The sequence below is a fragment of the Homalodisca vitripennis genome, chromosome 7, assembly GCF_021130785.1.
Source record: "Homalodisca vitripennis isolate AUS2020 chromosome 7, UT_GWSS_2.1, whole genome shotgun sequence".
Taxonomy (NCBI): Eukaryota; Metazoa; Arthropoda; class Insecta; order Hemiptera; family Cicadellidae; genus Homalodisca; species Homalodisca vitripennis.
In genome coordinates, this window is record NC_060213.1 from 63,668,590 (window position 1) to 63,695,940 (window position 27,351).

The 27,351-nt window shown below is 35.8% G+C and overlaps 1 protein-coding gene across 1 annotated transcript; it reads left to right on the forward strand.

Moving 5' to 3' along the window:
- Positions 1–226: 226 nt before the first annotated feature.
- Positions 227–27,143, forward strand: LOC124366747 (glutathione S-transferase-like). Its single transcript, XM_046823348.1, has 5 exons — positions 227–329; positions 15,797–15,912; positions 17,765–17,894; positions 19,022–19,164; positions 26,884–27,143. The coding sequence occupies exons 1-5, from the start codon at positions 227–229 to the stop codon at positions 27,049–27,051; spliced, it is 660 nt and encodes a 219-aa protein (XP_046679304.1). The 3' UTR covers positions 27,052–27,143.
- Positions 27,144–27,351: the final 208 nt, after the last annotated feature.

Below are 27,351 nucleotides of genomic sequence, written 5' to 3' on the forward strand. Positions count from 1 at the left end.
GAGCTCTACCAGGAGGTAGACTCGGGCTCTTGGGGAAGAGGTAAAACTTGTGAGAAAAAAGCTCGGAGGAATAGGGAACAGCACAGAAATTCCTGTTGGAATGATTTCGGCAATCGTGGAAGCTCTCTTCCCAAGTCACCCTGTTAGGCAGGAGGAGAGAGTAGCGAGACCGGTTCCAGACGTTCCCATTTTTACGGAGCAGGAGCTTGTAGTGTCGGTGTCTACCATGCACAACAAGAAGGCTCCAGGACCTGATGGCATTCCAGCTGAAGTTTTGAAGGTTGTGGCGGCGAGTTATCCGCTCTTGCTGCTGAATATTTTTAGTGCATGTTAGGTAGCGGGTGTGTTCCCGTCGCGCGTGAAGGTTGCTAAGTTGGCGCTGATCAGCAAACGCAAAGGTGACCCGAACTTCCCGTCGGCATACAGGCCACTTTGTATGATTGACACCACGGGGAAGCTCTATGAATGGTTGCTGAAACCGAGATTGCAGTCGTCCATCGAGGCCGCCAGAGATCTCTGTCCCCGGCAGCACGGCTTTCGAAAGCGACACTCAACTCTGAACGCCATTACAGAGGTGATCAGTGCCGTCCAGCAAGCCGAAACAGCATGTCACCAGGCCCAGCCGATTTTGCTCTTGGTCACCCTTGACGTAAAGAACGCGTTTAACTCTGCTCGGTGGGAGGACATGCTAGAGGCGTTGCAGCGGGACTTCAGTGTACCCGACTATCTCCTGGTCGTTGTGCAGGACTACCTGAAGAACTGTCGGCTGTTGTATGAAACCAAAGACGGAAGGAAAACGAAAGAGGTCACTGCCGGCGCGGCTCAAGGGTCTATTCTCGGTCCAGACCTATGGAATGTTTCATAAGATGGTTTGCTTCACCTCGAAATGCCCTACGACGTCTTCCTCGTGGGTTATGCTGATGACGTGGCTGCAGTCGTCACGGCGAGGACTCCGGACTTGGGACAGTTACGCCTTAATCAGGTAGTGATTCGGGTCAATGCCTGGATGACGAGCCATGGACTTGAGTTGGCAGTCGCCAAGACCGAAATCGTTATGCTCACTCGACGGAGAATCCCCACTCTGATCTCTATGAATGTGGGGGGTGTCGAGGTTTGGAAAAGTACTGCGGCGAAGTACCTGGGTGTGTTACTCGACTGCCGTCTTCGGTATTGGGAGCACATTCAGGCGGTGTGTGACAAAGGCTCTAAGGTGGTTATGTCTCTCGGCAGGCTGATGGCTAACGTAGGAAGCCCTAGGTCAAGTACGAGACGCCTCCTCATGTCTACTGTAAACTCAACCCTTCTGTATTGCGCAGAGGTTTGGGTGGGTGTCACGAGAATAAAGCGATACAGTCAAAAGCTGTTATCGGTACAGAGAAGAGCGGCACTTAGGGTCGTCTGCGCCTATCGCACCGGTTCCGGTTCGACCGTGGCGGTCGTGCCTGGGTTGATTCCTATTGATCTGCTGGCCATCGAGAGACAGACCGTCGTCCGGGAGGCTGCCGAGCGGGGTAGAGAGGATGCCTTGGCTGCTGCCAGGGTGGAGACTCTGCAGGTTTGGCAGCGGAGGTGGACGGTCGCTGGACCTTCCGTCTCATTCGGGAGCTTCAATCCTGGATAGATCGTGGCCACGGGGATATTTCTACCTATGTCAGTTACTGACGGGGCACGGTTACTTTAGGAAGTACCTCTACAGGATGGGAAAAGTCAGGTCGCCTCGGTGTGATTACTGCCCGGAGGAAGATGATGATGTTCATCACACCTTCTTCGCTTACGGGCGCTTCACCGAGGCCAGGCGAACGCTCGCTACCACAGTTGGTGATGTTTCGGCAGAGACCATTGTGGAGATGATGCTGGAGATTGAGGACGCCGGGAATGCAGTCACAACTCATCAGAAGCGTGAAGGCCATGCCTGGCTGACCCCTAGCTTCCGAAACAAGTAGCTTTGTCTTGGTTGGGACATAAGACATACGGACCAGGCAAAATGTCATCCGAAAGGGTTCCGGTCTGGGCCCTCCGTGGCCCGTAGGGGGTTTAGTGGGTAGTCCGCAAGGGAGTCCCACACTCCGTGCGCAAATGCATTCCTCACACGTTAAAAAAAATTTAGTTTTACCTAATATATACAATTAATATATTGCAATTACCACTACAATTTTAATGTTCGTAATACTAAAGAGTATTAATTACAAGAACTATAATAAATATTTATGAGATCTTATGAAATTATTCATGTATTTATTACATAAAAAACTGTAGGTTTCTCTCTGGGATTAAAAGAAACTTAATTTAAGTCCCTGGAGTGTTCACTTTCAGCCGGTTGCTGTTTTGAGCTGATTTGGTTTGAAAAAGATTACCTAAGACTTGTGAAATGCTCCCTTTGTGTATGGTAATAGCCTTAATAATGTCGGTATTAACTTCAATGCAGATTGCTTGGATAATTATTATTGAACTATATTTTATGAATAATATTAGTTAGTTCCATTTATCGTCATTCTATTGATATTCACTAGACTATGTGGGAAAACAATCTTCAACGGAATAAGTAGAGCATATTTATAGGTTAGGTCCATCTTAGAAAATATTATATTTTTTAATAGAACGCTGAATCCAATATTGAAAACATCACTATTTATAACCAGTATCGAAATTCTAACATATTGACCGTGAGGCTACCGGACTTACTACTACTTTGATACAGTTATGTTTTATTATGAAGCGTTTACAATGAAAGTCATTCTGTATGACTGTCTGTCAACAGGTAGATGTTTATGAGAACAAAACGCACTATATATTGGGAATTTTGCATGCAGCCTCAGCGGAGCTTGTTACTCGACACGCAGTGTCGCGTAATCTAACTGTGCATTTAGTTGGGCACTTTTAGGATTTCAGTTGATTTTAATGAAAAACTGCTAGGTTAAACGTTTTGGGCACCAAATACGACCATTATATTTTCTTTGTCCCCCTTGTACTACAGATAAATAATTAAGTATTGATACTGATGCCTCTCCCATAGGGTGGTGATTTTTTGGGGTGTTACCTAATCGGTACACTTGAAATTACACCTGAGAATGTCTGCATGGACCGTATGAGTTCCTAGAATATCGTAGCGCCGATTTCACAAGCAGACACTCGCAGGACTATAGACTAGGTCACTCTTGCCTTGATGTTTGTCTGTTCTAGTGTGTTGGCGTTGGTTAAACCACATGTGAACCAGTCTCTCACTACGTCACTATAGTGCAACACTTTATGTTTATTATAATACTTGCTATGTTGTCTCCAATATATGAAAACTATCATGCAAGTAAATGTCTTCTTCCTCTTCTAATCCATGGTAGAAGAATACACCATTTATATAGCTCATTTATTTATTAGGTAGTCCTGCGTACAGACAAGCAACCATACAAAAACTTAGTTTTATGACCTCTCGTCAGAAAAAGAGAGTGTCAGAGTGCTGGGTGATACGCTTCATCGACGTTTAGCTAATCCCATGGATGGACATACACAATCATAGAACTCATTATATTTATATAGCATGACAATTGAAAGTCTACATCTGAAATCTTGCTTGTCGTATCTAGCCACATGATACATTCACAATTTTATCTATTAAGTTGTATTTCATAGTAGTGTCAACAAACAAACAATACGTTCAACAACAACAAGTCACAAGTTATGATGTATCTGTTGGGATAACTAGGCTACACTTCAGTTTAATAAGTCATAATTTAAGATGCCATATGACTGTACTTAGTTTAATTTTAACTTTATTTGCTCTTAAATCTTTTCTTGCTATCATGGTTATTCATAGAAACCCTTTTAAAACGGCTTGTTAACATTCAGCCAAAACGTGGAATGGCGTGAACCAACATCGACATTGGTTTTATCTATATTGAAATAAAGTGTCAAGAAAAATCTTATACCTATAAGAAAATTAATACATTTTGAATCTATCTTTTGGACATATAGGCATAGATACAGAAATAAGTTTCCATCATCTGGAGTAATAGGCTTCTATAACTCTTATAAAATTATAGATGTAACTTTATACGACAATTAAGTCACTCTAGTGCTTATAGATGTTTTGATTGTTAAATATATTCACTGTTATTTTAACACTAAAATAAAGTTATAGTCTCCATATATGTTTCCACATTCTCTCTCTCAGTCTCCATATTCTTCTACTTATTCACACACGTCATATCATGGACCATACGCTGCGGATCTATTGTATTTATATACAATATTTGTTTTTCTTGTTTTATTTCTTATTTTATTTTTCTGTGATATTTTTTGTAAATATTTATGCAATTTATATTTATCAGAAGAAGTATATTTGGATACACTTCACAGTTAATAAATGTTTTGAACCATTGTACCGTGGTTTATTTGTTAAAGAGAAGAACCTGTTTCAGTGAATATAACTGATATCAGTACTTTGGAAAAACTGGAATAACGCTTTAATTAAAAACTAATGTAGGTTATTTATTTAAATAAAAGGGAAGGAATATATTCCTCACAACAAACAATCAAATTATTGGACAAACGATTAAAAAAATAACTCTACATAAAAATACAAGTTGCTGAAATGTACTAAGAGGCTAGACGGAAAGTGCAAATACTTAGAGGAATACATTATTCATCTTTCGTTGAACAAGTTATTAAAAGAGCTGTGAATGCCTAACAAGGCTTCTTTTCTGTGTTGCCTTTTCATAGAAATATTTATATTTCAACTGGCTCTGTCCCAGAAAGAAAAACGTGATATAATTTATAACGATTAACGTATTCAAAACAAAGACAACCCTAGATTTGGTAGTAAAAAAAATTGTTATTCGTTTAGGTGTTTTACTTTTAGTTACTTCTTCAATATTAATTATTATTAATACCCAGGCGTTGGTTGTAGTTGTTGTCCGTTTTCAAAAGTTTATTATTATACAGATATGAAAATTTAATTTGTAATACCTATATATAAAATGCTAAATGTATATAAATAAAAGTCTATGTTTTTTATAGCTGATAGATTCTCTACGGGTTCACAGTATACAACTCTTAAATTTCCTGAAGACGGGAGGGTAAAAAATTGAAATAGAATTTGGATAATTTTATTTACTAGTATTTATGAAAAAAATTAATACTATACTGTTTAGCTATGATGAAATAATTACACACGTCTAAGAGATGTGTACTTTAGTACCTAATTGTTATAATCGACGATAGAGAACTGACAACAGATATTTCATGCTCTTATGAAAGCATTTTTAAGGAAATTTAATGCATATAATTAGTATTTATATTTTCATTAAATACATTGTGACTACTTAGTCTTATTTAACCCTAATGTTTTATTATATGCCTATGAATGAGTTTCCTTTATTTAGTTCCATATTTTTAGTCCTTCGTAAGGTATTTATGAAGGTTAGTCAAGTTATAGTTAAGGTTATTGAAATGAAAGTTGTTTTTGTTGAATCATGGTAAGATAAGTTAAACGAGAAATTTCGATGTTTCAGTAACTTATTAGGCAGTTGGAATCAGCGCATATATTTTTTAACGTCTTTTATCGTCAGCTTTGTTTTAATATCGTTTATAGATTATTTTGTTTCTCATGGTTTCACAACCTCATAGTTCTGTTGTGAAAGTGAGGTTAGATGGCAGAAGATGAGTGATCCTACAGTCTGATATTAGTAACAATCAGGTTGGTACAAAGGCAATCTATTAATCTATTATAAGGATTTTGTTATGTATTTTTTTTATTTGTAAAATTTGGTCTAGTTTGCCAGCCTCGATCGGTTACAAATATTGTTCTGACCGGAATTGTTACAGAGTGCTCATTACCACAAAAATGTCTTGTAAAGGAGACAGTTAAATTTTGAACAGACATAGACTTTTGAGCAACTTTCTACAATATCTATAAAAAGCTGTTGACGAGGCGACTTTGTCATATATCATAAAATGATTAGGTCATTATTTGAAGTTTATTTTATAAGTCAATATTGATTACAACCCACTGGGTAAAAACAACATATTATTTAAACGCATAATTAGTTCGATATCTGTGCCTTAAAGTAGTCATATTGGATGCCAATTACACAATGGTGGTGAAGGTCGGTCAAGGTTTAAAAATAGCGAATGACATCGAATGATTTGCAGGTAAAAATTCTTAACCCCCTCCCCCCTAGCTAGATATCTAACTCGACTCGCCCAACCATTCGCACTATTCGAGTTGACGGTCGTGCATTAACTCGCGTTTCTTCTCGCCCTCCTACAAGACGAATGCAAATCCAGGACTAATGTAACATTAAAGGAGTCTCATATCCTTGGACATAGTATAATGTTCATCCAGGGTCGAACACTGATAGAGATTAGATTATATTGAAACAACCAGAAAACCCATTGGTATGTTTTCTATACTAATAATTGTGGGACGGTAGTGATTGGACTAATTCCTAACAATGATACTGTCTGGGATAAGCCATTTGCATTTCAATTAGTACTCTGTTATTACTCCATTTTTAACTAATTATCTGTAACAACATTCACTATTCATATTATTGTTGCTCCTTAAATTAACCAAACCAATAGGAAAATTGCTTTCTCTCCTCTAATTCCTGTAACATGAATATTCAGCAAAATATAAAGAAGTATACTCTATTACTAAATATATTAATCTAGGACTAACGACATGAAAAACATTTAAATAATTAAAAAGTGTTACTTTTCTCATCCCAGTAGTAACTCATAGTCCTTGTAATCAGGTTAGTGATACACCAGATCAAGTAGTTACTAACCCTGGAATTTGAAGACAGTATAGTATTTATAACCTGGCGCCTTAACATTCGAACCTGATATAATTTTTAAACAATATTGAACAAACAAAATGGAGTTTTATACTTACCTTTTACTGTAGCATGAGCAAACATTCTCCTCCTGATGTAATAGAGACCACTACGTAGTTTTTTTAAGATAAATACGAATACGTTATAAAATACATTTTACAAAAGTTTACTCATTCAAGTTTATTTACCTAACGAATAACAGTATTGTTCATGCGGACATAAATTTAAATCAAATATATCTGTTGAAAGATCACTTCTAGTTTTGACGAGAGAAGCTGACGTTATGATTCTACAAGTTGGAAAAGTGAGTTAACGCCGACAACCGTGGACTACTGATTACTCTCGAAACTCGCCTGGCTGAGCGTTAGTGTTTCCACCTAAAAATTCACCCTCGTGTTGCTTCCACTGCATTTTTAGTGCGCATTGCTATGGTAGTAAATATTAACAACATTTTGCTAAACTATAATTTATGTTATGCGAAATATAATAACAATGACTTGTAGTTAATATTCTCGTACGATTTGAGTAATAAGCATTCATACTAATGTATATTGTCACGCACCCCTCAGTAGAAAGATGACGCGGGGGGAGGGTAGCAAGGGATGCTAAATAAAAGAATATATAAATGTTTACTTTTCACTTACCCATTTATTTAGTTGTACGATTCCCTCTCCGTTAACTTCCCTAACCAAAACATAACTTTGCAAACTTTTGAACAACACAATAATATAAAGTCACTCTCGGCTGACCGGCATCGTTATCCAATCCAGGGCCGTTGGTGTCCCGCCGTGCCGCCTCTTGGGTGTCGTCATCGTCACCTCCCGTCCCGTCGCCGCCTCGGTCCGTCTGCTTTGCTGTCCACTGTCCACTCAGTCTACTCCTCACTCCTTAACATCGCTTCTTGGAGGGAGAATTCCCTCAAATGTTCAGAGGAAGGGATATTTGTAAGGCTGCTTCGCCAGAATATAATTCTCAATAATGTACATTATACTTAGAAGCTGTAATTATTTTCACCCTCATCTCTAGTACAGCTCAAGTACTTTAGTGTGAGTATAACAATTCTTTGCCAAATCTCGTTAAAAGAAATTCGAGAGTCGGATAATGGATCGTGGACCCAGTGCATGCTTCTTACGAGTAGTTAATAAATGTCTCTGAGAATTTTATGGCGTGGAATTGCTGTTGGTTTACCAATTGTTAGTGTGAGCTCTTGCTTCCCAATTCTTCTTCTCAATTACATCCTATTTTGTTGGTTCAGTCTTGCAACAATATTAAACTATATATCACTAAATATTATCGCATCCCTCGTCAGTGCAATACGTACTCATCATATTAGATACGTAGCCTCCAAAAGGGTTAGATAAATATATTTACAATAATAAACCTTTTCAACACTTTTTGATCTTTTTTATTTCCGTACAATGTATATTTAAAATTCTAGGAGTTCATCTTCAGGTACTATTCAATACATATTCAGGTAGAATAGTACCTGAAGATGAATTCATAGAATTTGAAATTTACATTGTACGGAAATAAAAAAAAAAATTGTTGAATAGGTTTATTAATGTAAAAAAATGTACTCTTAATGTTCCTTTAATGATTTTCTAATATGAGAAATTGCATCTAGTATCTAGGGTATTACTTGGCAATTCAATTCTCTATGGCCACTGACTCACTGCACTCATTTCATTCAATCTTTGTCATAGAGTGAATGGTTTGTTAAATCATAATAGTGCCTGGTTCTCCGTTTTATTCCCTCAGCTACCTTAAATATGACATCCTACAGTGGCAAATGAAGGATGTTCGAGTAACTTACACGTACACATCAAACTTATCCCTTAATTAAATAAAAGTCTAGAATAAATTAACTTATATGATTTTAATACTGCTGCCAGCTATAGTAAAAGTTAGTTAATACTTGTCATTAATATTCTCATCACTTTACGACGGTTAATATTTTTCAGGGAGATAAAAAACATTCTAGGAAAAAGCGTTTGTCGTTTAATTCTGTGATTTGATCAGCTGCCAAACGTATTGCCTATCTTAACAGTAAATACAATTTCTATAACTTACTTTTAGTGTTTGTGAATATTTAGGAAAACATTTTCATTACTTACGTCTAATTAATATAGTCTATCTATATACCGAGTATCGTATAAATCAGTTACTACTTTATTACTGGCACTATTCTCATATAAATATTTGTTTTTATCACACAGACGCACATTTTATGATCTAATTAGTCTTCAATTCAACAAGTTGCCTAATTGATAACAAAATAATTACCGTTGTAAAAATTTATTAAAATAAGGATGTTTATCAATAGAATTAACCTTATTTAGAAAAATTTTACTGGTACCAAATTATGCTTTTCCAAACAAAGGCATTAAAGCTGATGAGATAACTAAGATCAAACAAAATTATAATTTAATCAGCAATTGAGGTAATGGGTAAACTCTTTGTGTATAAATTAACTTTTCTTTTGCCTTCCAAGCTGAAAGACCACGTCTTAAAGTTATAAATATTACATAGTTTGTAGCTTTCGGCAAGCTTTAATCCACTAGTCTGGTGTAGAGTTGGCGATTTTTGGGTAGTTATAATGATCATGGTGGTAGCTTTCTGAATATATTTTTTTGATAGAATCTAAAATTAGATGAAACAATGAAAGTCGATGTAATTGTAAAGAACTGGGATTAGTCCCCACCTTCCCACCAATGTGGCCTGGAACAGGTTACATAGATCTCGCACTGAAACAAAAAGCGTTAATCACTAAAAATGTCGGAAAATCGTCAGAAGTGCTTTTATAGGAAAAACAAATAATTCTAAGGTAAATATCTAGTTACGTGTGTATTGTTGTTATGTCAAAACAGTTATTTTAAACAGTTGATCTAACAACATATGTAAACAATCCATAACTTTGAAAACATAGTATAAAATTGTGCAAATTTTTAAAATATCATTCATCATGTTCCAAATCATTCATTTTCAATTTTATATATTTCACGCTACTAAGAACGTCTTGTGGGGAAAAAGCATTCTTAGAAGTTTTGAAACTATATGTTCAATCTTAATGTTTGTTATTATGTGCGTATTGTTTACACGTTTTAAAATGGTTAGTATTCAACAAAAACTATGTTGTGTTTTTAATATAAGATTATTATTGATAGGTAACTGTTCAGCGTAAGTTCCGAGGATCCTGTAGAGAAAATGTAGCGCGTATCCCGTCCTTCACTTTCACACAGACTGGAAAACATGCCGGATAGCGTGATCCGATTCGAGAACACTGTCAGACGAGAAGGTGGAATGTGGGACACATAATAACGCAACTTTCCAAGGCCAGCTCAGCTAAGAAAGAAACCTGACGTACAGCAAAAAAGCAATTGCTAGCTTGATCCTAATATTCAGTACTAATAGAGTCTACGAGAGCACGGTCTACCGTGACTTTTGGATTCAAGACTTTTCATTAATAGATGTCAAAAAATTTACCACAGGAATAATTTATTTGGCTAAGGTTTCATAGTGACTTTGCTTTTTGATCCTTCGAGGTAGGCTCTGAAGCAGAATTATCTTAGCGTCAGATTTTTTCACCCGCCAGTAAAGAACATAAGCTGGCTTTAACCTGTCACTTTAGAGACAGGTTAATTCGACCCTTCTGGTGACTCGTTTCAGTATTAATCCTGCTCATTACAAGAGGAACAACAGGTTCGGACATTGGTTCATGCACTCGGTCGAGCGGCCGGTGGTGCGAAGCTACTATCCCTTGGATTTTGCTTTAACACATCATAAGGTACTATCAAGCTAATATGATCGAAATGTGCAAATAAAACGATGCCAAAATGTATTTAATGCGCAACAAAACTTCATGAAAATCATTCATGAGAGAGAGAGAAATGAAGTGGATTTAAAAAGAGCCACAAACATTAGACCCAGATCAGTCATTTTCAGTTATAATAGAACATTTCTGTTTACAAATTATATTATTTTTATTTATTTATTTTTCAGATTATATCAATTTTTATTGACTGTTGGTCCTTATTACACACCGTTTATTTTTCTAAAGTAATCACAAATTTTATACCAGCCAACTATGAAGTTTAATCGTAGATATTATTATTTTAGATACTTTCATTTGTTCTGATTACCTTAAATATGCATCGTAATTTTCTCTCTTTCTTATAAACTACAAATCTATCTAATAGTCAAAAATACCAAAGAATCTCATCGTTACTGACTTCTTTTAGTCTTATGAAATCTGCTCTTACAGTAAAATAATCCTGTGAAGCATAAGAAATTACAGAGTTAAAATTAATTTATACTACACAAATAAATGTTGCAAGTTAGCTGCAATGAATATTGAAAGGCAATAAGTGTGACTACGTTTATTGTTGTTGGACAGTCTTTGTGAATACATTTCTGTCACTTCTCTCTCAAGATAATCCACCCTTCATAAATACCTTGACGCGAGTGTAACAATGGTAATAAATGGCTCAGTATAACATAATTATTGCTTTCTCTGTGTATTGCTATTAATATATATTGAATTTGTATGGCCCCGTGTGAAAAATTACAATCTTGTTACTTTTTCGTATACAAAAGAATGAATCTAAACCACGAATCATTTTCGTGTGATTTATTATTTCTAATTTAAAAACATTCTACTATGATAATTCGAAAATAATCTATAATAACAAGCAAAAAATGAAATAAAACTATGTAATAAACCACTCGTTGAGACTTGTTAAACTTTATAAATTGATTTTATTTTGTTAACTTAAAACAAAGAAGCCTCGTTATATATTCCTATAAGAACTCAGTGTTGCTTGAGTAGAATATTTAAGGAGTGACAGAAATCCCACACTATGCCAAGGATGTATATCACTTTCGTTAGCTTCAGAGTATTTAATGAGGCGTATTCTCCTTCATGCCACCTTGAAAGAAAGGGAGGCTAGCTTTGTTTCTACTTCCTTCAGCCGAAGGAGGAAAGGAAAGCTTCTCCTTCACATTTAGGCTTTTTAAAAGCCCTTAACACTAAGGGAGGCAAAATCACTCCAACAACCATGCTTGATGAAAATTATCTTCATTGAAAGTGGCGTTTACTGAAGTGCCGGTCCAGGACTTTCATTGAGCTGCTGAGTTGTAAGTTTTAGGGTATCAAGAGTTTCTGCAAAGTGTAAGTAAATCCAACTGGAAAGTATAAATACGCCGGAAGTGAGCCCTTGGTACTTTAGAATACAAATTTCAAATACGGATTAACGTAAATTTTAAAATTACTGCACGTTCATAATCATTTAGCAGCATTCAGTCAGATGGCATTGCTAATTTGTGATTAAAGCAACTTAAACACTAGTAAATATAACACCTTCGAGTATTAAATAAAATAATCAGCACAAACCTTATAATTATTAGTAAACCGTTAAACGTTTTGCTAATCGTTAATCTTGAGAACAGCTGGGCCAATTCGGATATCTTTAAATATTCTTGACGTCTGTGCAAGCTTTATATGAAGAGAAAGATCGGAAATGTTTCCCGTAATTTTGAAAACTTCCTAAAAATATTACTACATTTACGAAACATTATACAAATTTAAGTGACTAAGCGCCAGTCGACACGTTAAGCCGAAGTTCATCAAAGAGGCTGAAACATTTATTCACATATACATTTGAGAACTTATTAATTTATAGAGTGTAACTTATTAATCAATACAATAGTTCAGATAGGAAATACAAAATTACATTTAAATTTTAATCCAGATTGCACCAGTGATGAATTTAAAACGACTAATTTACTAGCAATACAATAAAACACTGTTATAAAACCTACCTCAATGAACCTAGCTGTCAACGATTACACATAAGATCTGGAACGTTAGTCTTCAATTGTTTCGCTTTCTGGTTATTTTTTTCAGAAGAATAAAAAAGCAATTAACACTAAAAATCACAAAGTCCCATTCTTTCTCACAGTACAGTTCAAGAAACAGTAAGACTTCTATAATGGAAAACTTATTATACACGATGATTTTCAAACTTTAAATAAACCGTATCAGTACAGTATTTCTCTATATTATTCCGGGATTACATGCTTTTTTGTCGTATTAGACTTCTCCATCATATGTATTTTGTCTTCTTCATCGGGACAAGGCAAACGCAAATATGACATTGGAAATATTTTGGGCATAAAATAGTTCACAAGAGCTCGAAGTAGATGCTTTTCAATCAAAGTAGGTTACCAAGACCTGCATATGTATATATATTCTTAATCGAGGCAGTAAGGCAAGTTCAACTGTGACACGTAAAATATAGGACTGGAAGTGACTTTCAATTACCAGAATTAGACGCTTTTGATGAAGTACGATTATTAGTCCTAAATATGTATGAGTGGGAGTAAAGATACGTAACTTTTTCATCGGGACAAAAAAGCAAGCTAAACTTGTCAGTGGTAATATTGTAGACCGTAAGTAGGCAAGGGCTGGACGTAAACTCTTCTTGACCGAAGTTGGTTTCTGAAACCTTTGTATATATTTACTTGAAAGGCACAATAAGTAAAACTCAGCTGTGGCACCAGAAATTTAATTCATTCGAGCTAGAAATGATTTTACACGCACCAAACCTGATATAAGAGTCAGTTACTGTTTAACTTAACCTCTGATCCTCCTAACCATGAGGACTGAAATAATGTGTACCTGATGTATGCCTAATTGCATTTCTAAAATATCATAGGGTACCATCATATTGTCAATTTGATTTTGACAGTTGCTTGAGAGACATTGGGTAACTACTAGTAATAAAATAAAAACTGTCATTTATTCAATTCCTAGGAAGGAATAAATATTTTTAAAGTACCCACAATAGAATTTTTATAAGAAAATTATCATGCAAAAATGTCATTAAACTAAATAATTAGAAATTTTAATCGGTATATGTCAGTTATCTTTTTACTTGGAAAAATTAGAACCTAGAAATTTATATAAATAGTACTTTTTATTTTAGGGCCAAAAACTATAATTGTAAACTGTAAGGATATTTTTGGGTAAATCTTGTTTAAAACATTTAATTTTAAAACTTCTTTTGTATAAAAGAAAGAATAAAACTTGTGTAATGAACAAGAACAAACTAAGTCAATTTAAAACCACAATTAAGGTAATAATAAAGCTGTTGCCTTTCAAAGTCAACTTTGCTTTTCCCCTCAACTTGAAAGTCTTTGTCTGAAAGTTATAAATATTACACGACTTGTGCCTTTGGACAGCCTTTTCTAAATGTAAAGAGAAGTACAAATGTTTCAAAAGGCATATGTTAATTTAATAAACAACAAGGTGAGAAAGTTTGTGTGATCATAGTAAACTATTAGCGATTAGTTAGTTTCCTCTAAATATTAGACCTTCTATAGCACAAGGAATCAGTCCCCAGTTTCTCATACTGAAACTAAAAACATTATAATTTTTTCCAAGATGAAAGATTTATTTTTATCTATATTCAATTAAACACATTTATAATAAGTATAATTTTTAAATTACTACCTATACTTAATAACCGAAAATAAAACAACATATACATGGATATACAGTATATACAAGGTGTCCAAAAAGTCCCGGGTCCTATCAGTCACAAATAACTTTCTCTTTTAGGTTTATTATGGCTCATTAATTTTCCTTGTTTGTTTTATTTCCGATCCCTCCAAGTACAATGGCGATAAACATGTGTTCTTTGTGTCACAAGGAGTAAATACATTTTTATCCTTGAAAGTAGTAAAGAGTAATTAATGTTACAAATATTGTTTTGTTTGTAACATTTTATAAATATACAGAGTCTAAATATTTGTCTATTTATTGTTAATATATTAATTTTTAAGTTGTAAAACCTACAGAACTATACTTTTACTATTTGAAATACCTATTACATAATTAAGTTCAACATGTTGCTTCCAATATTTTTAGATAGTCATGAATATCAAGGATGAAATTCATGAATATTGATCTCGATTGTGGTGGTGGCCGCTTATTATATTGCAGGCATACATGCTTCAAAAAATATATGCAATCATAGAAAAAGTTCCTTGCAAAATCTAGTAGTCCCTGAGCAATTTTAGTGCAAAACCACAAATATTAATTTCCCAAGCTATGCACCAAACCTTTTTGAAAAATATTAACTTGCCAAAATATGTAGAATATAATCATCCATAACATAGTAAACGGTAAATTTGAAATTAACGACAGTAGTACAAAAGACGAGTTATGCATTATTAATCTATTGCTATAGCCCTGCTGAACTAAACAACATTTCAATGAGTAGAAAAGTCAAATAACTTAAGTTATAGAATATTATAAGTGGAACTATTTTAATTTTGGTTTGGTAATAATTCACCGAAATCGAACTCAAAATATCCGTTTCTAAAATAATAAATACATAAAGAATCATTGTTTGAAGTTTAATTTTGACAATAGAAGGATTGCAAAGGAAACAGGATTTTTCCGGACATTTGCTATCGTTCAGTAAAACAAAAAAAACACTGATTTTTCAAAAAAATTTTGTTTAATAAATAAGATGTCTGCAGTAAAATAGAAAAAAACAAGTTTAATACATTTTTGAACGCAATTGATATCATAAAATCTCGATAAGGGGATAAATATGCAAAAGAAAACAGGGATAAATAAATACAGTGTTGTCGCACTTTAAAGCAACACTTACAGGTTATGACTGTCTCCAGAACTACATATTTCACTAAACTACAAAAACATTTCATGTTTTAAGGATCATGTCAAAGTTTAGGATATGTGTATCAAACAAACGGCTCCAAGATAATAAGTGTGTTGTTTAAAGTTATCTTCATTGGTACTCACCTTCACCAAAAATACTATTTTGTGTGCAGATTTTCTCAACATACTTAATACAATCAATATTAAATATAACAATACAGTTTTAATATGTGCCTTCCATATCAACTAATTCCCGAAATCATATGATTATTTGTTCCAGCAACACCATGGGGCCAGACTCCAGTGCTGGAGGCAAATGGGCTGACTGTGACTCGGTCTATAGCCATCACCCGGTACCTCGGTCGTCAGGCCGGTTTGTGTGGTCTGGGAGGATATGTAAATTGACGAGATTGTCTATGTCATCAATGACGTTCGTGCTGGTGAGTAACTTACATTAGGTTAAGCCAGACACTAGTACTGGAAGCAGAGGGACAGACTGTGGCAGTCTATAGCCATAAGGTGGTATCTTAGTCGTCAGGCCGGTTTGTGTGGTACTGACGCCTGGGAGGATATGAGAATTGATGAAACTGTCTATGTCATCAATAACTTTCATGCTGGTGAGTAACTTACATTAACTTAAGCCAGACACTAGTACTGGAAGCAGAGGGACAGACTGTGGCAGTCTATAGCCATAAGGTGGTATCTTAGTCGTCAGGCCGATTTGTGTGGTACTGACGCTTGGGAGGATATGAGAATTGACGAGTTTGTTTATGTCATCAATAACTTTCGTGCTGGTGAGTAACTTACATTAACTTAAGCCAGACACTAGTACTGAAAGCAGAGGGACAGACTGTGGCAGTCCTTAGCCATAAAGTGGTATTTTAGTCGTCAGGCCGGTTTGTGTGGTGCTGACGCATGGCAGGATATGAGAATTGACGAGATTGTCTATGTCATCAATGACTTTCTTGCTGGTGAGTAACTTAAATTAACTTAAGCCAGACACTAGTACTGGAGGCAGATGGACAGACTGTGACAGTCTATAGCCATCAAGTGGTATCTTAGTCGTCTGGCCGGTTTGTGTGGTACTGACGCCTGGGAGGATATGAGAATTGATGAGACTGTCTATGTCATCAATAACTTTCATGCTGGTGAGTAACTTACATTAACTTAAGCCAGACACTAGTACTGGAAGCAGAGGGACAGACTGTGGCAGTCTATAGCCATAAGGTGGTATCTTAGTTGTCAGGCCGGTTTGTGTGGTGCTGAAGCATGGCAGGATATGAGAATTGACGAGATTGTCTATGTCATCAATGACTTTCGTGCTGGTAAATAACTTACATTAACTTAAGCCAAACTACAGTAATGTAGGCAAAGGTACAGACTGAGACTATAGCTATCGCCCAGTACCTCGGTCGTCAGGCCGGTTTGTGTGGTGCTGACGCATGGCAGGATATGAGAATTGACGAGTTGGTTTATGTCATCAATAACTTTCGTGCTGGTGAGTAACTTACATTAGCTTAAGCCAGACACTAGTACTTGAAGCAGAGGGACAGACTGTGGCAGTCTATAGCCATGAGGTGGTATCTTAGTCGTCAGGCCGGTTTGTGTGGTACTGACGCCTGGGAGGATATGAGAATTGATGAGATTGTCTATGTCATCAATGACTTTCGTGCTGGTAAATAACTTACATTAACTTAAGCCAAACTACAGTAATGTAGGCAAAGGTACAGACTGAGACTATAGCTATCACCCAGTACCTCGGTCGTCAGGCCGGTTTGTGTGGTGCTGACGCATGGCAGGATATGAGAATTGACGAGATTGGTTTATGTCATCAATAACTTTCGTGCTGGTGAGTAACTTAACTATTAGCTTAAGCCAGACACTAGTACTTGAAGCAGAGGGACAGACTGTGGCAGTCTATAGCCATGAGGTGGTATCTTAGTCGTCAGGCCGGTTTGTGTGGTACTGACGCCTGGGAGGATATGAGAATTGATGAGACTGTCTATGTCATCAATAACTTTCATGCTGGTGAGTAACTTACATTAACTTAAGCCAGACACTAGTACTGGAAGCAGAGGGACAGACTGTGGCAGTCTATAGCCATAAGGTGGTATCTTAGTTGTCAGGCCGGTTTGTGTGGTGCTGAAGCATGGCAGGATATGAGAATTGACGAGATTGTCTATGTCATCAATGACTTTCGTGCTGGTAAATAACTTACATTAACTTAAGCCAAACTACAGTAATGTAGGCAAAGGTACAGACTGAGACTATAGCTATCGCCCAGTACCTCGGTCGTCAGGCCGGTTTGTGTGGTGCTGACGCCTGGGAGGATATGAGAATTGATGAGACTGTCTATGTCATCAATAACTTTCATGCTGGTGAGTACCTTACATTAACTTAAGCCAGACACTAGTACTGGAAGCAGAGGGACAGACTGTGGCAGTCTATAGCCATAAGGTGGTATCTTAGTCGTCAGGCCGGTTTGTGTGGTACTGACGCTTGGGAGGATATGAGAATTGATGAGACTGTCTATGTCATCAATAACTTTCATGCTGGTGAGTAACTTACATTAACTTAAGCCAGACACTAGTACTGGAAGCAGAGGGACAAACTGTGGCAGTCTATAGCCATAAAGTGATATTTTAGTCGTCAGGCCGGTTTGTGTGGTGCTGACGCAAGGGAGGATATGAGAATTGATGAGATTGTCTATGTCATCAATGAGTTTCGTGCTGGTGAGTAACTTACAATAATATTTGCCAGCTTAAAAATTATAACCTGTAAGCTAACCTGTGGGACTATCACAGAATACTTGCAAATGTTTGTTTATTTAAAATTCTTTGGTAATGAAATTAAAACTATGTGCTGTTAAATTATTGAAATGCTTATTTCATGTTTTTGTTTAGCAGACTAAATTGTCCATAACATTATAATTTATACATTTTTATAAACATGTCATATTTCGTAAAATATTTTTACAGAAAATACTACTCCTTATACAGTTTTATAAAACATTTTTGTGAAAATTAAACTAAAATAGAACAATGTATAAAACATAATAGATTAAAAATTATATTGATTTGTTTAGGTTCATTTGCATATGTAAACACTTTACCAATGTAATATGTTATACATTATTTAAATCTGTTATATTTATAAGAAATAAATTGAATTAATTTAGATGAATATATATCAATTATGCATAATAATCAATATAACAGATCGGTCAACTCAAACTTTTTCTAAAAGGAGACAAACTTTAATTTGTTTTAATTTTGTGTTTTTGCCTCAGGGTAGAACTGAAAATCTTAGAATGCCTTACCTTTGACAGAAAACATTTTGACATTAACAAGTGTTGATGTCTTTAAATGCGTGTTCACTTTTTAATTGTTGAGTAGAATACATCATAGTTTGTAAGTATTCAGATAATAACTTACCAATTGAAAGATTTATTTTTGTGTTATACATATGAACGCATGGTGTTTCCTACCCGCATGCTATATTTTAGAACTAGCTAAGTGCCATTATGAGAGACATGAGAAGAGAAAGAAAGAAGTAAAGGGCACTCTATTCAGTACATCTGCCCCGTTCTACCTGGCCATACTAGATGCTCATGTCAAAGCAAACAATGGCTATCTAGCTAACGAAAAGGTAAAGGATTTTTAGTTTGATTCATGAATTTACTCATTAGGAGACATTTACCAACTAGCACTACTGTAATATATTTCTTTGTAATAAACCTCTTTAAATTTTTCTGGAAGTGGTGGGATTATGATTGTTACATGAAGGATGATATTCTGACTACTATAGAGATGTCTGTGGAGATGTTCTATTAATTATTGTAGGGTCCAATTCACAAGAGCGAGAATTTTGAAAGCCTATTAGTGGCAACCAGTCTTGGTGCGATTTAGCTATGTATTAAATAAAATTGAGCGGTTCTTACAAGTAAGTGCAAGCCGGCCCATTGCAACCAGCTGCAACATGCAGGTATGACAATCACAAACAACCGCCATCACTACTGATCGCTGCGGACAGCTGCGACTTGTCGCTGTCGACTGCTAGCCCTGACGACGTGGTAGTGTGTGGGGATGTATTAGACTGTCACATGGACTGTCAGTTATTGCACTTGATTTTGATCATGACTTGTAGTGCTTATAGGATTAAGCATTATCATTAATAAATGGAATAGAAATATTGTAAAGTGGTAAAGTAACAATTTACAAAAAATTGCACTTATTTGCTTACATTACATTAAAAACACAACAATATCACCTACGGATTGATAAAAATTAACTAGCTTCAATGCTTTGAAAAATGGGAAATTATAACGTGTTTTAGTTTTATACCTTGGCAATAAAAATGTAATAAATGATGTAACATTATAATAAGTCAGCCTAAATCAAAATAATATCAGTATTACTTAGTAAAAAAGAACTATCAATGCTTTCCTTTAAAACGTTAAAAACAAAAAATATCAAGACTAATTAATTTTTTTACCTATCAGTGGATTGGCAACAACAAAAATACTTGCAGTGTTATTATTAAATAATCTATTATGATTATATTTTTAAAAATTTATAGACCATAATAGTTTTTGAACTATTTCCAACTTTTCGCTCTTGTAATTTGTTAGATAATTCCAGAAGAATTAAGACGGTCTAAGTTAGAGCCTTGAGGTACACCAGTGCCTCAATATAGTGTCTATCACTATATGATAAACACTATTTCATCATATAGTGTTTATATAATTGAATGAATTATACTAATTACGAACTGGAATTAATTGGGAGCTATTTTTTACTATCCATTATCAAACGGCAAGGTTCAGGTGAAATAACAAAAGTAAACAAGTTTTGTAACAAAAAGACATGTTCACCTTGCCATAGAACAATGTCTAGCACATATAGGAATGGGCAGCAAATAATACATTTGATAGATTTTTACAAACTTTTAGTTATAATTTTGAAGTCGCTTGTCCTAAGAAATTAGTTAAATTAAAAAATAATCACAATAATAAAAAGTGGATTACAAAAAGTATAGTAACTTCAAGCAAAGCATTAAAATCTTTACATTTCAATTTAAGAGTAAGCCCAACATAAGAGAAAAAGAATCATTATAAATGCTATAAGAAGCTTTACTCTAAAGTTATAAAAAATGCCAAGTCCAAATATATGTTTGAAACACTCGCATTATCTTCCAATAAAAGCAAAGACGCTTGGAAACTCATCAAGCCGAATGTAAGAAAAGGCTTGAGTTCGAATTATGAATTTGAAATTGAGATTGAGGGACGTATGGTAAAGAAAAAGCAAGAAGTTTTTGACTCATTTAACAGGCATTACACGACAGTGGGTGAAAATTTGAATAAAAACGGCACGAACCTTCTTTACAGTTCCAGATGCAGAACTAACTGCATGATAATCCAGTATCGATGCACCCGGTGACCCCTAGGTAGGTGGTCTCTGCTGTGAAGAGGTTGAAAAACAAAACATCCTCTGGTATTGACGGTATACATAGTAAAGTAGTAAAATCTTGCAGTCAAACCATAAGCCAACCTTTGTCTAACATAGTTTCAGCTTCTTTCGGACAGGGCCGGTTCCCTCGGGCACTGAAGAGAACAGTTACGATTTCAATACACAAGGGGGGCATTGTAATAATAATAATAATAATTCTTTTATTGCATTTTGGCAATAATACATTGAATTGCAAAAGTCAGGTTTAAGTATTTGTAAAAAATCCCTACTATACACATTCATACTTACAATACTCATTCAAACACACATATCTTGTCCTTTCACGCCAACATTCATTCAACATGAGACTCGGGGCTCTACTAATTAATTTTTATGTAAATTTTGATTCTGTAAATTTTTTTCTAATTCTCCCAGCAGCCAGTCATGAACTCTTCGACAGAATAAAATGCATTTGACACCAGTAGGCGCTTCAGAAGAGCTTTAAACTGGTTTAAATTATCCGATTGTATAAGACCCTCAGGGAGCCGATTGAGAAATTTGACTCCAGCCTGTGACGGCAAGCGTTCGAAAGCCACCGTCCTATGCTGTTCTGCACGGTAACTATCCCTGCCTCTAGTTTCGTAAGAGTGAATGTCACTACCCCGAATAAGAACACATTTCGATCGACAATACAGGGCAACCTCCAATATATAGAGGCAGGGCAGAGTCAGCAATCCGAGCTCCATGAAAGCATCCCTGCACGACTCTCTGATGTTTAATTGGAAAATTATTCTGACAGCTTTTTTTTGTAGTCTGAATACTCTTACTAGATTGTATTTGGCACAGCTGCCCCAAAGTCTTAAACCATATGTCAGGTATGGATAAATCAAGCCAAAATAAGCCATTCTTAAGACTTTTTGTGAACAATAGTTGGCAAGGTTACGCAGGGCGTAGATACCTGAAGTAACACGAGCACAGATATAGTCTACATGATTGTTCCAGGTTAGACCTTTGTCGAGGTACATCCCTAGGAACTTGGTAGAGCTCATTCTCTACAAAAACTGCCGGGTGGCATACATCTTCATTTTGTCGGAGACAAAAGTTGATGACATTAGATTTTGTACTGTTTGTTCTTAAGTTGATCTCAGAAAAATTTTGAATGCAGCAATTGACAGCAATGAAGGATTCAATTTCAAGATTTTCTTTCGAAGTTGATTTTATGCAGAGAGTCGTATCATCGGCATATTGAATTATCTTTCCATTTTGGATCGATGAATTTATTCGATTTACATATAGAAGAAAAAGAACCGGGCCAAGAATAGATTCCTGTGGGACTCCATGAAACCAGTTTATTTCTCCTCGACATGACACCCGAGATCTGCACACACTGGTATCTGTCCCTGAGATAAGACGAGATCCATTTATGAGGGAGACCCCGAACACCACAAAGCTCTAACTCATCAGTGTCTCATGATGCACGCAGTCAAACGCTTTGGAAAGGTCGAGAAATACGCTGAGCACATGTTCTCGCCTCTCCAACCCATCGAAAACATTATCCAGAAGGTTCGAAATTGCATCGATTGTGGATTTGTTTTTCCTGAATCCAAACTGATTTGGACTCAAAATCTCAAAACGCTCTAGAAATGCATTTAGCTGAATCAGGAAGGCAGCCTCAAAGACTTTACTGAATACCGGCAGGATTGAAATCGGCCGGTAGTTGCTCATTTGCCTGGAATCACCTTTCTTAGAGATCGGTGTTAATTTAGCAGTCTTTAAAATTGAAGGGAAAGAGCCTTGAATGAAAGAAAAGTTTATTAATTTGGTTTGTGGTGTCAATATATGCTGAAAGCATAACTTGAGCAACCACACTGAGACACCATTTATGTCAGTCGACTTTTTTGATTTCAATCTCTGTATGATGCGGGCCACCTCATCCTCGTCAACAGGGGCAACGACCATGGATGTCAGCGGTTCCGGATTTCGACCCGTACCGCAGCCGGACCTCCCACAAAACGAAGCAGAAGACACCCAAGAGAAATAGGCACTAAACTTATTCGCTATATGTTCCGGCTGTGTAAAGATTTTATCTTCATTAACAATTTCCGAACATTTTAAACTTTTTGTGGACTTTAGTTTAGCGGTTTGGTTAATAATTATCCAAGCCGTTTTTGAAAAATTGTCACAGTTCCTTAATTTTTCATCAATTTCGTAGGCTTTAGCCGCTCTTATTACTTTTTTGTAAATTCTTTTATAATTTCTAAAAAAGATTTTAAATTCCTCATTTTTTTTGTTATAAAAATTGAATGAAAAAATTTAATTTTTTTCCTGGAAGTTAAAATACCGCGAGTAATCCACGTACTCTGTTTGGCAATTTTTTTTTACTCTACTGGTTTTTAAAGGACATGACAAATTCAGACAAAAGATGAATCTATTGTTGAATCCATTAAACATGTCATCTAGGCAATTATAATCGTCTAGGAAATCCTAGGATTCCAGCGCTAGATGCATTTTCAGTTCATGAATATTTTTTGGTCGCACAACGCGTTTGTATTGGAGCTCCGATGCCCCATCTCCATCCTGCGGACAATCGTCAATAAGAACCTCCTGCGCGAAATGGTCTGAGATGGCCGCATTCAAAACAGAAACAGAGACATTCGAGATATTAGTAATTACGTTGTCAGATGGCCGCATTCAAAAGAGAAACAGAGACATTCGAGATATTAGTAATTACGTTGTCGATGGCTGTTGTTATTGTAATACTCTGGATTCTTATATTCCCATTTCTCAAATTTCTACCTTTAGTAAGGTCTTCGAGCTAATTTTTCTTGGCCGATTAAATTTTTTCTTGAGTTCGAATGAACTTCTACATAAGAAACAATTTGGATTCACGACGGGTAAACGTACCGGAGAGGTAATAAGTTTTTTCGTGTCGGATATTGTGACCGAGCTGGATCAAAATCGGCGGACTGTGGGGGTGATGATGGATTTGACAATAGCGTTCGACTGTGTCGGTCACCCACAGCTTCTGGAGTGTCTAAGGTGTCTCGGTCTGGGGCGCTTGGCTCTACAGTGGCTGAGCTCTTACCTAACTCAGAGAGATCAGTGTGTGCAGGTCGAGGGTAGTCGTTCATCGTGGGCTGCAGTCAATTTTGGTGTCCCTCAGGGTTCAATCTTGGGACCAGTACTCTACAACCTATATGTAAACAACTTACCCCAGGCGATTCCACATAACCAGCTTTTTATGTACGCTTACGAAATAGCCCTCGGGTTTTCTAGCGGGGCAGTCGAGGACTTAGAAATTAATATTCATATAGTTTTGACACAGTTGTATCAATTTTTAAATAATTTAAATTTGCATTTGAACTTCAGAAAGACAGTTTTTTTGGAATTATCAAAACGTATGAAAGATAATTCACTTTTATTCTAATTAATAATTCAGTAGTACAACAAATTAGGTGGTTAAAATGTTTGGGTGTACAAATAGATGATGACCTCAGCTGGCGTACTCATATCAACTGTGTATGCCAGTCGCTGTCTTCGACTGTATTCCTAATGTCCAAACTTGCCAAATACCGTAACAAGTTTCTTTTTAAACTTGTATACTGCTCTCTCGTTGAGTCTCGCTTGAGATATGGCCTGCTGGTCTGGGGCTCAGGTAAACTAGCACAAATTAATAGAGTGCTTGTGTTGCAAAAGCGTGCTGTTCGTCCTGTACTCGCTGGACAGAAAAAACGAGAATCATGTAAAATTGCTTTTAAAGAATTGAACCTCTTAACACTACCGTCACTTTATATATTTGAAACAATAATGCTTGCAAAATTTAACAGTGTAGCAGTTACTGATGGATCCGCAGTACACGAGCACAACACCCGGGCTCGAGTAAACCTCCACCAAACTCCACACCAGACCGTTTGGGCAGCGAGTTTACCGCACAATGTCGGTACCAGGTGCTTTTGGAGACTTCCTGAAACGCTGAAGTGTGACCAAAGTAAGGAAGAATTTAAAAGAAAACTAAAGAAGCATTTAGTGGCGGGTTTTTTTACACGGTGGGAGAGTTTCTAGTATAATAATGTTTTTGTTTTTTTTGTTTTGTTTTTCTTGCATTATTAGTTGGAAAATTGTAAACTTCTTTTTAATCGGGCATAAACTAATAATTCTAAAGTTGTGACTCGTTTTACATTTTTATTTGTTTTTTACAATAATTATGTAGACTAATTAAAAAATATATTTAGTATAATATTTACTGTTGTATACCTATTGTATTCTTATTGTTTTACTTTATAAGCTATGTATACACAGCATGTACTTGACTCTGTCATACAACAAAAGTTATCTTACGACATTAAAGGAATTTGAATTTGAATGTATGTAACATCCATTCTTCTAAAACATCCAAATCAGATGAATTATAATGAGTTAATGTCATCAAGTTAGTCGCTGAAGAACGCCTTGGTATGAATCCATGTTGTGTTAACAGTCCCACCTTGGAGACGTCATCTGGGATTGTTCGGGATATGTCGGTTTTTAACTGTCCAGTTTTGATTGAGCCATCTGGTATAGTGTTATGTGTGTTGGTCGAATTTGAATAGTTTCGTCTCACGTTGTTTGCGCCAAATGTACAAGTTTGGTATCGTGTGATTGTCTAAACAGATTTTTGCAATTTTTGAAATTTGGAAATTTGGGTTCAATTATTTATAGGCCTAAGATCCCAAATAGGTGGGTGGTGCCATCAGTAGAAATTAAAATAGTGCTGCACATTGTTCAAATAGATTTAGATATTGTATTCCACGTTATCAGATGCCCTTTGTTGTTGTGGTTATGTACCTGGTGTTAGTAATATACCATACTCACCTCCGATGTACGGTACACATTATGAAAGATTGAAAGTCTTTTCTCCTTTAATTTGCATTCATAAGATTGTACTGGAACACGCGGTTGCAGAGTTCACCAGTTTTTTGTTTTTACTATTTCCCAGAATCACTACTCATCAAAAATAATGTTTTATCTTGTATTTGAATGACCGTATATTATTTTACTTCTAAATCGCTGGATTATTCATGGACTGAGTTCGTTGAAATAAGTAACATAGGAATTGTTATAAAAATTGCAAAATAGTTGGTATTTTTTAAATTGTTATAACCAATGTAGAACAGCTGATACCTATCAAAAGATAAAATATTTGTTGCTCACAGCTTGTGCAAGTGTACCTTTAAAGTTGTTCTCGTTTATGCCTTGACAGATTCCGTTGAAATTACTACTATTGGATTAGCAAAATATTTAGGTTTCTATTAAATTTTTTATAACCATACTGGTTTTTTGTTATTTGACTTTTAAAATATTTAACAGACGCCATTTTGTTAATATAAAAGAAAATATTACAATTATTTTTTTTTTATTTTCCTTTACTTATTCATACCTATGTGCCTAATCTAGCTCCTTTACCTTTAATAGATTTAGAGATAATAATTTGTTAATAAAAATTACAAAATGGCGGCTAGCGGGTAAACAAAGTGAAAATTGGAAAAAAAGTTATAAAAAGTTTAACTTAGAATCACACATAGAATCTGAAAATGCATAGGCTTTAAATGCATAGGAAATCCATAGGAAAATGCATAGGACTTTTTGTTGGGCCCAACCCTTATTCATTGACCAGATTGAATTACCCAAAATGAACCCAAAATGAATTATTTAAATGATCTCATGATGTGTGTTATGAAATTGATAAAATACGCATTATTTAGTTTTAATTACTACAAATTTAACTTATATCTCCTTTAGTAACAAATAACACACGTGAAACCTCAGGTCAATGGTGATCAAATGGCAGTTCAAACATCCAGTGCACTTACATTATTTTCACCTTACTAGAAGAATCACCTGCTACCACAAAAACACTGTCATACGTGATCTACAGTTACAGTTGTCTTGGGCTGATTTGTACTTTGCTGCAATAAGTGACTACCTAAGCTCCATGTATGGATCCGACATCTCGGCCGGGTATCCCAACCTGACGGAACTACGAGAGAAAATCCTGGCCTTACCCAAGATAAAGGAGTGGGTCAGCAAGAGACCCGTCACTAATGTTTGAATATCCCAAGATGTGCCTGTAGGTCATGTTAAATTTTAAGAAATAAGTTTGATACTCCAAAACAATTATATTTTGTTCAATATTTAAGTTATATAACACTAGCGGGCCCGGCGCGCTTTGCTGCGCATTTCAATAATTGTTTGCAAAAGTTGCCCGCGGCTTCGCACGCAATTTCCCGTTGAAAACAGTACACTATATTCACTTATTCTTTTTCTATCACATTCTAAACATTGCTGAGATAATTGATAGTCGTTCCATCGTGAGCCTCTTGGGCGTATTATGAAGGTATGTACCATATTC

What these genes read in the sequence shown, in the direction of transcription:
- LOC124366747 (XM_046823348.1), top strand. Translation starts at nt 227, where the DNA reads ATGCACAACAAGAAGGCTCCAGGACCTGATGGCATTCCAGCTGAAGTT. An exon ending in TGTGTGGTCTGGGAGGATAT is followed by an intron (nt 15,913 to 17,764) that starts GTAAATTGACGA and finishes ACAGTAATGTAG; the next exon opens with GCAAAGGTACAGACTGAGAC. An exon ending in CATCAATAACTTTCATGCTG is followed by an intron (nt 17,895 to 19,021) that starts GTGAGTACCTTA and finishes GCTATATTTTAG; the next exon opens with AACTAGCTAAGTGCCATTAT.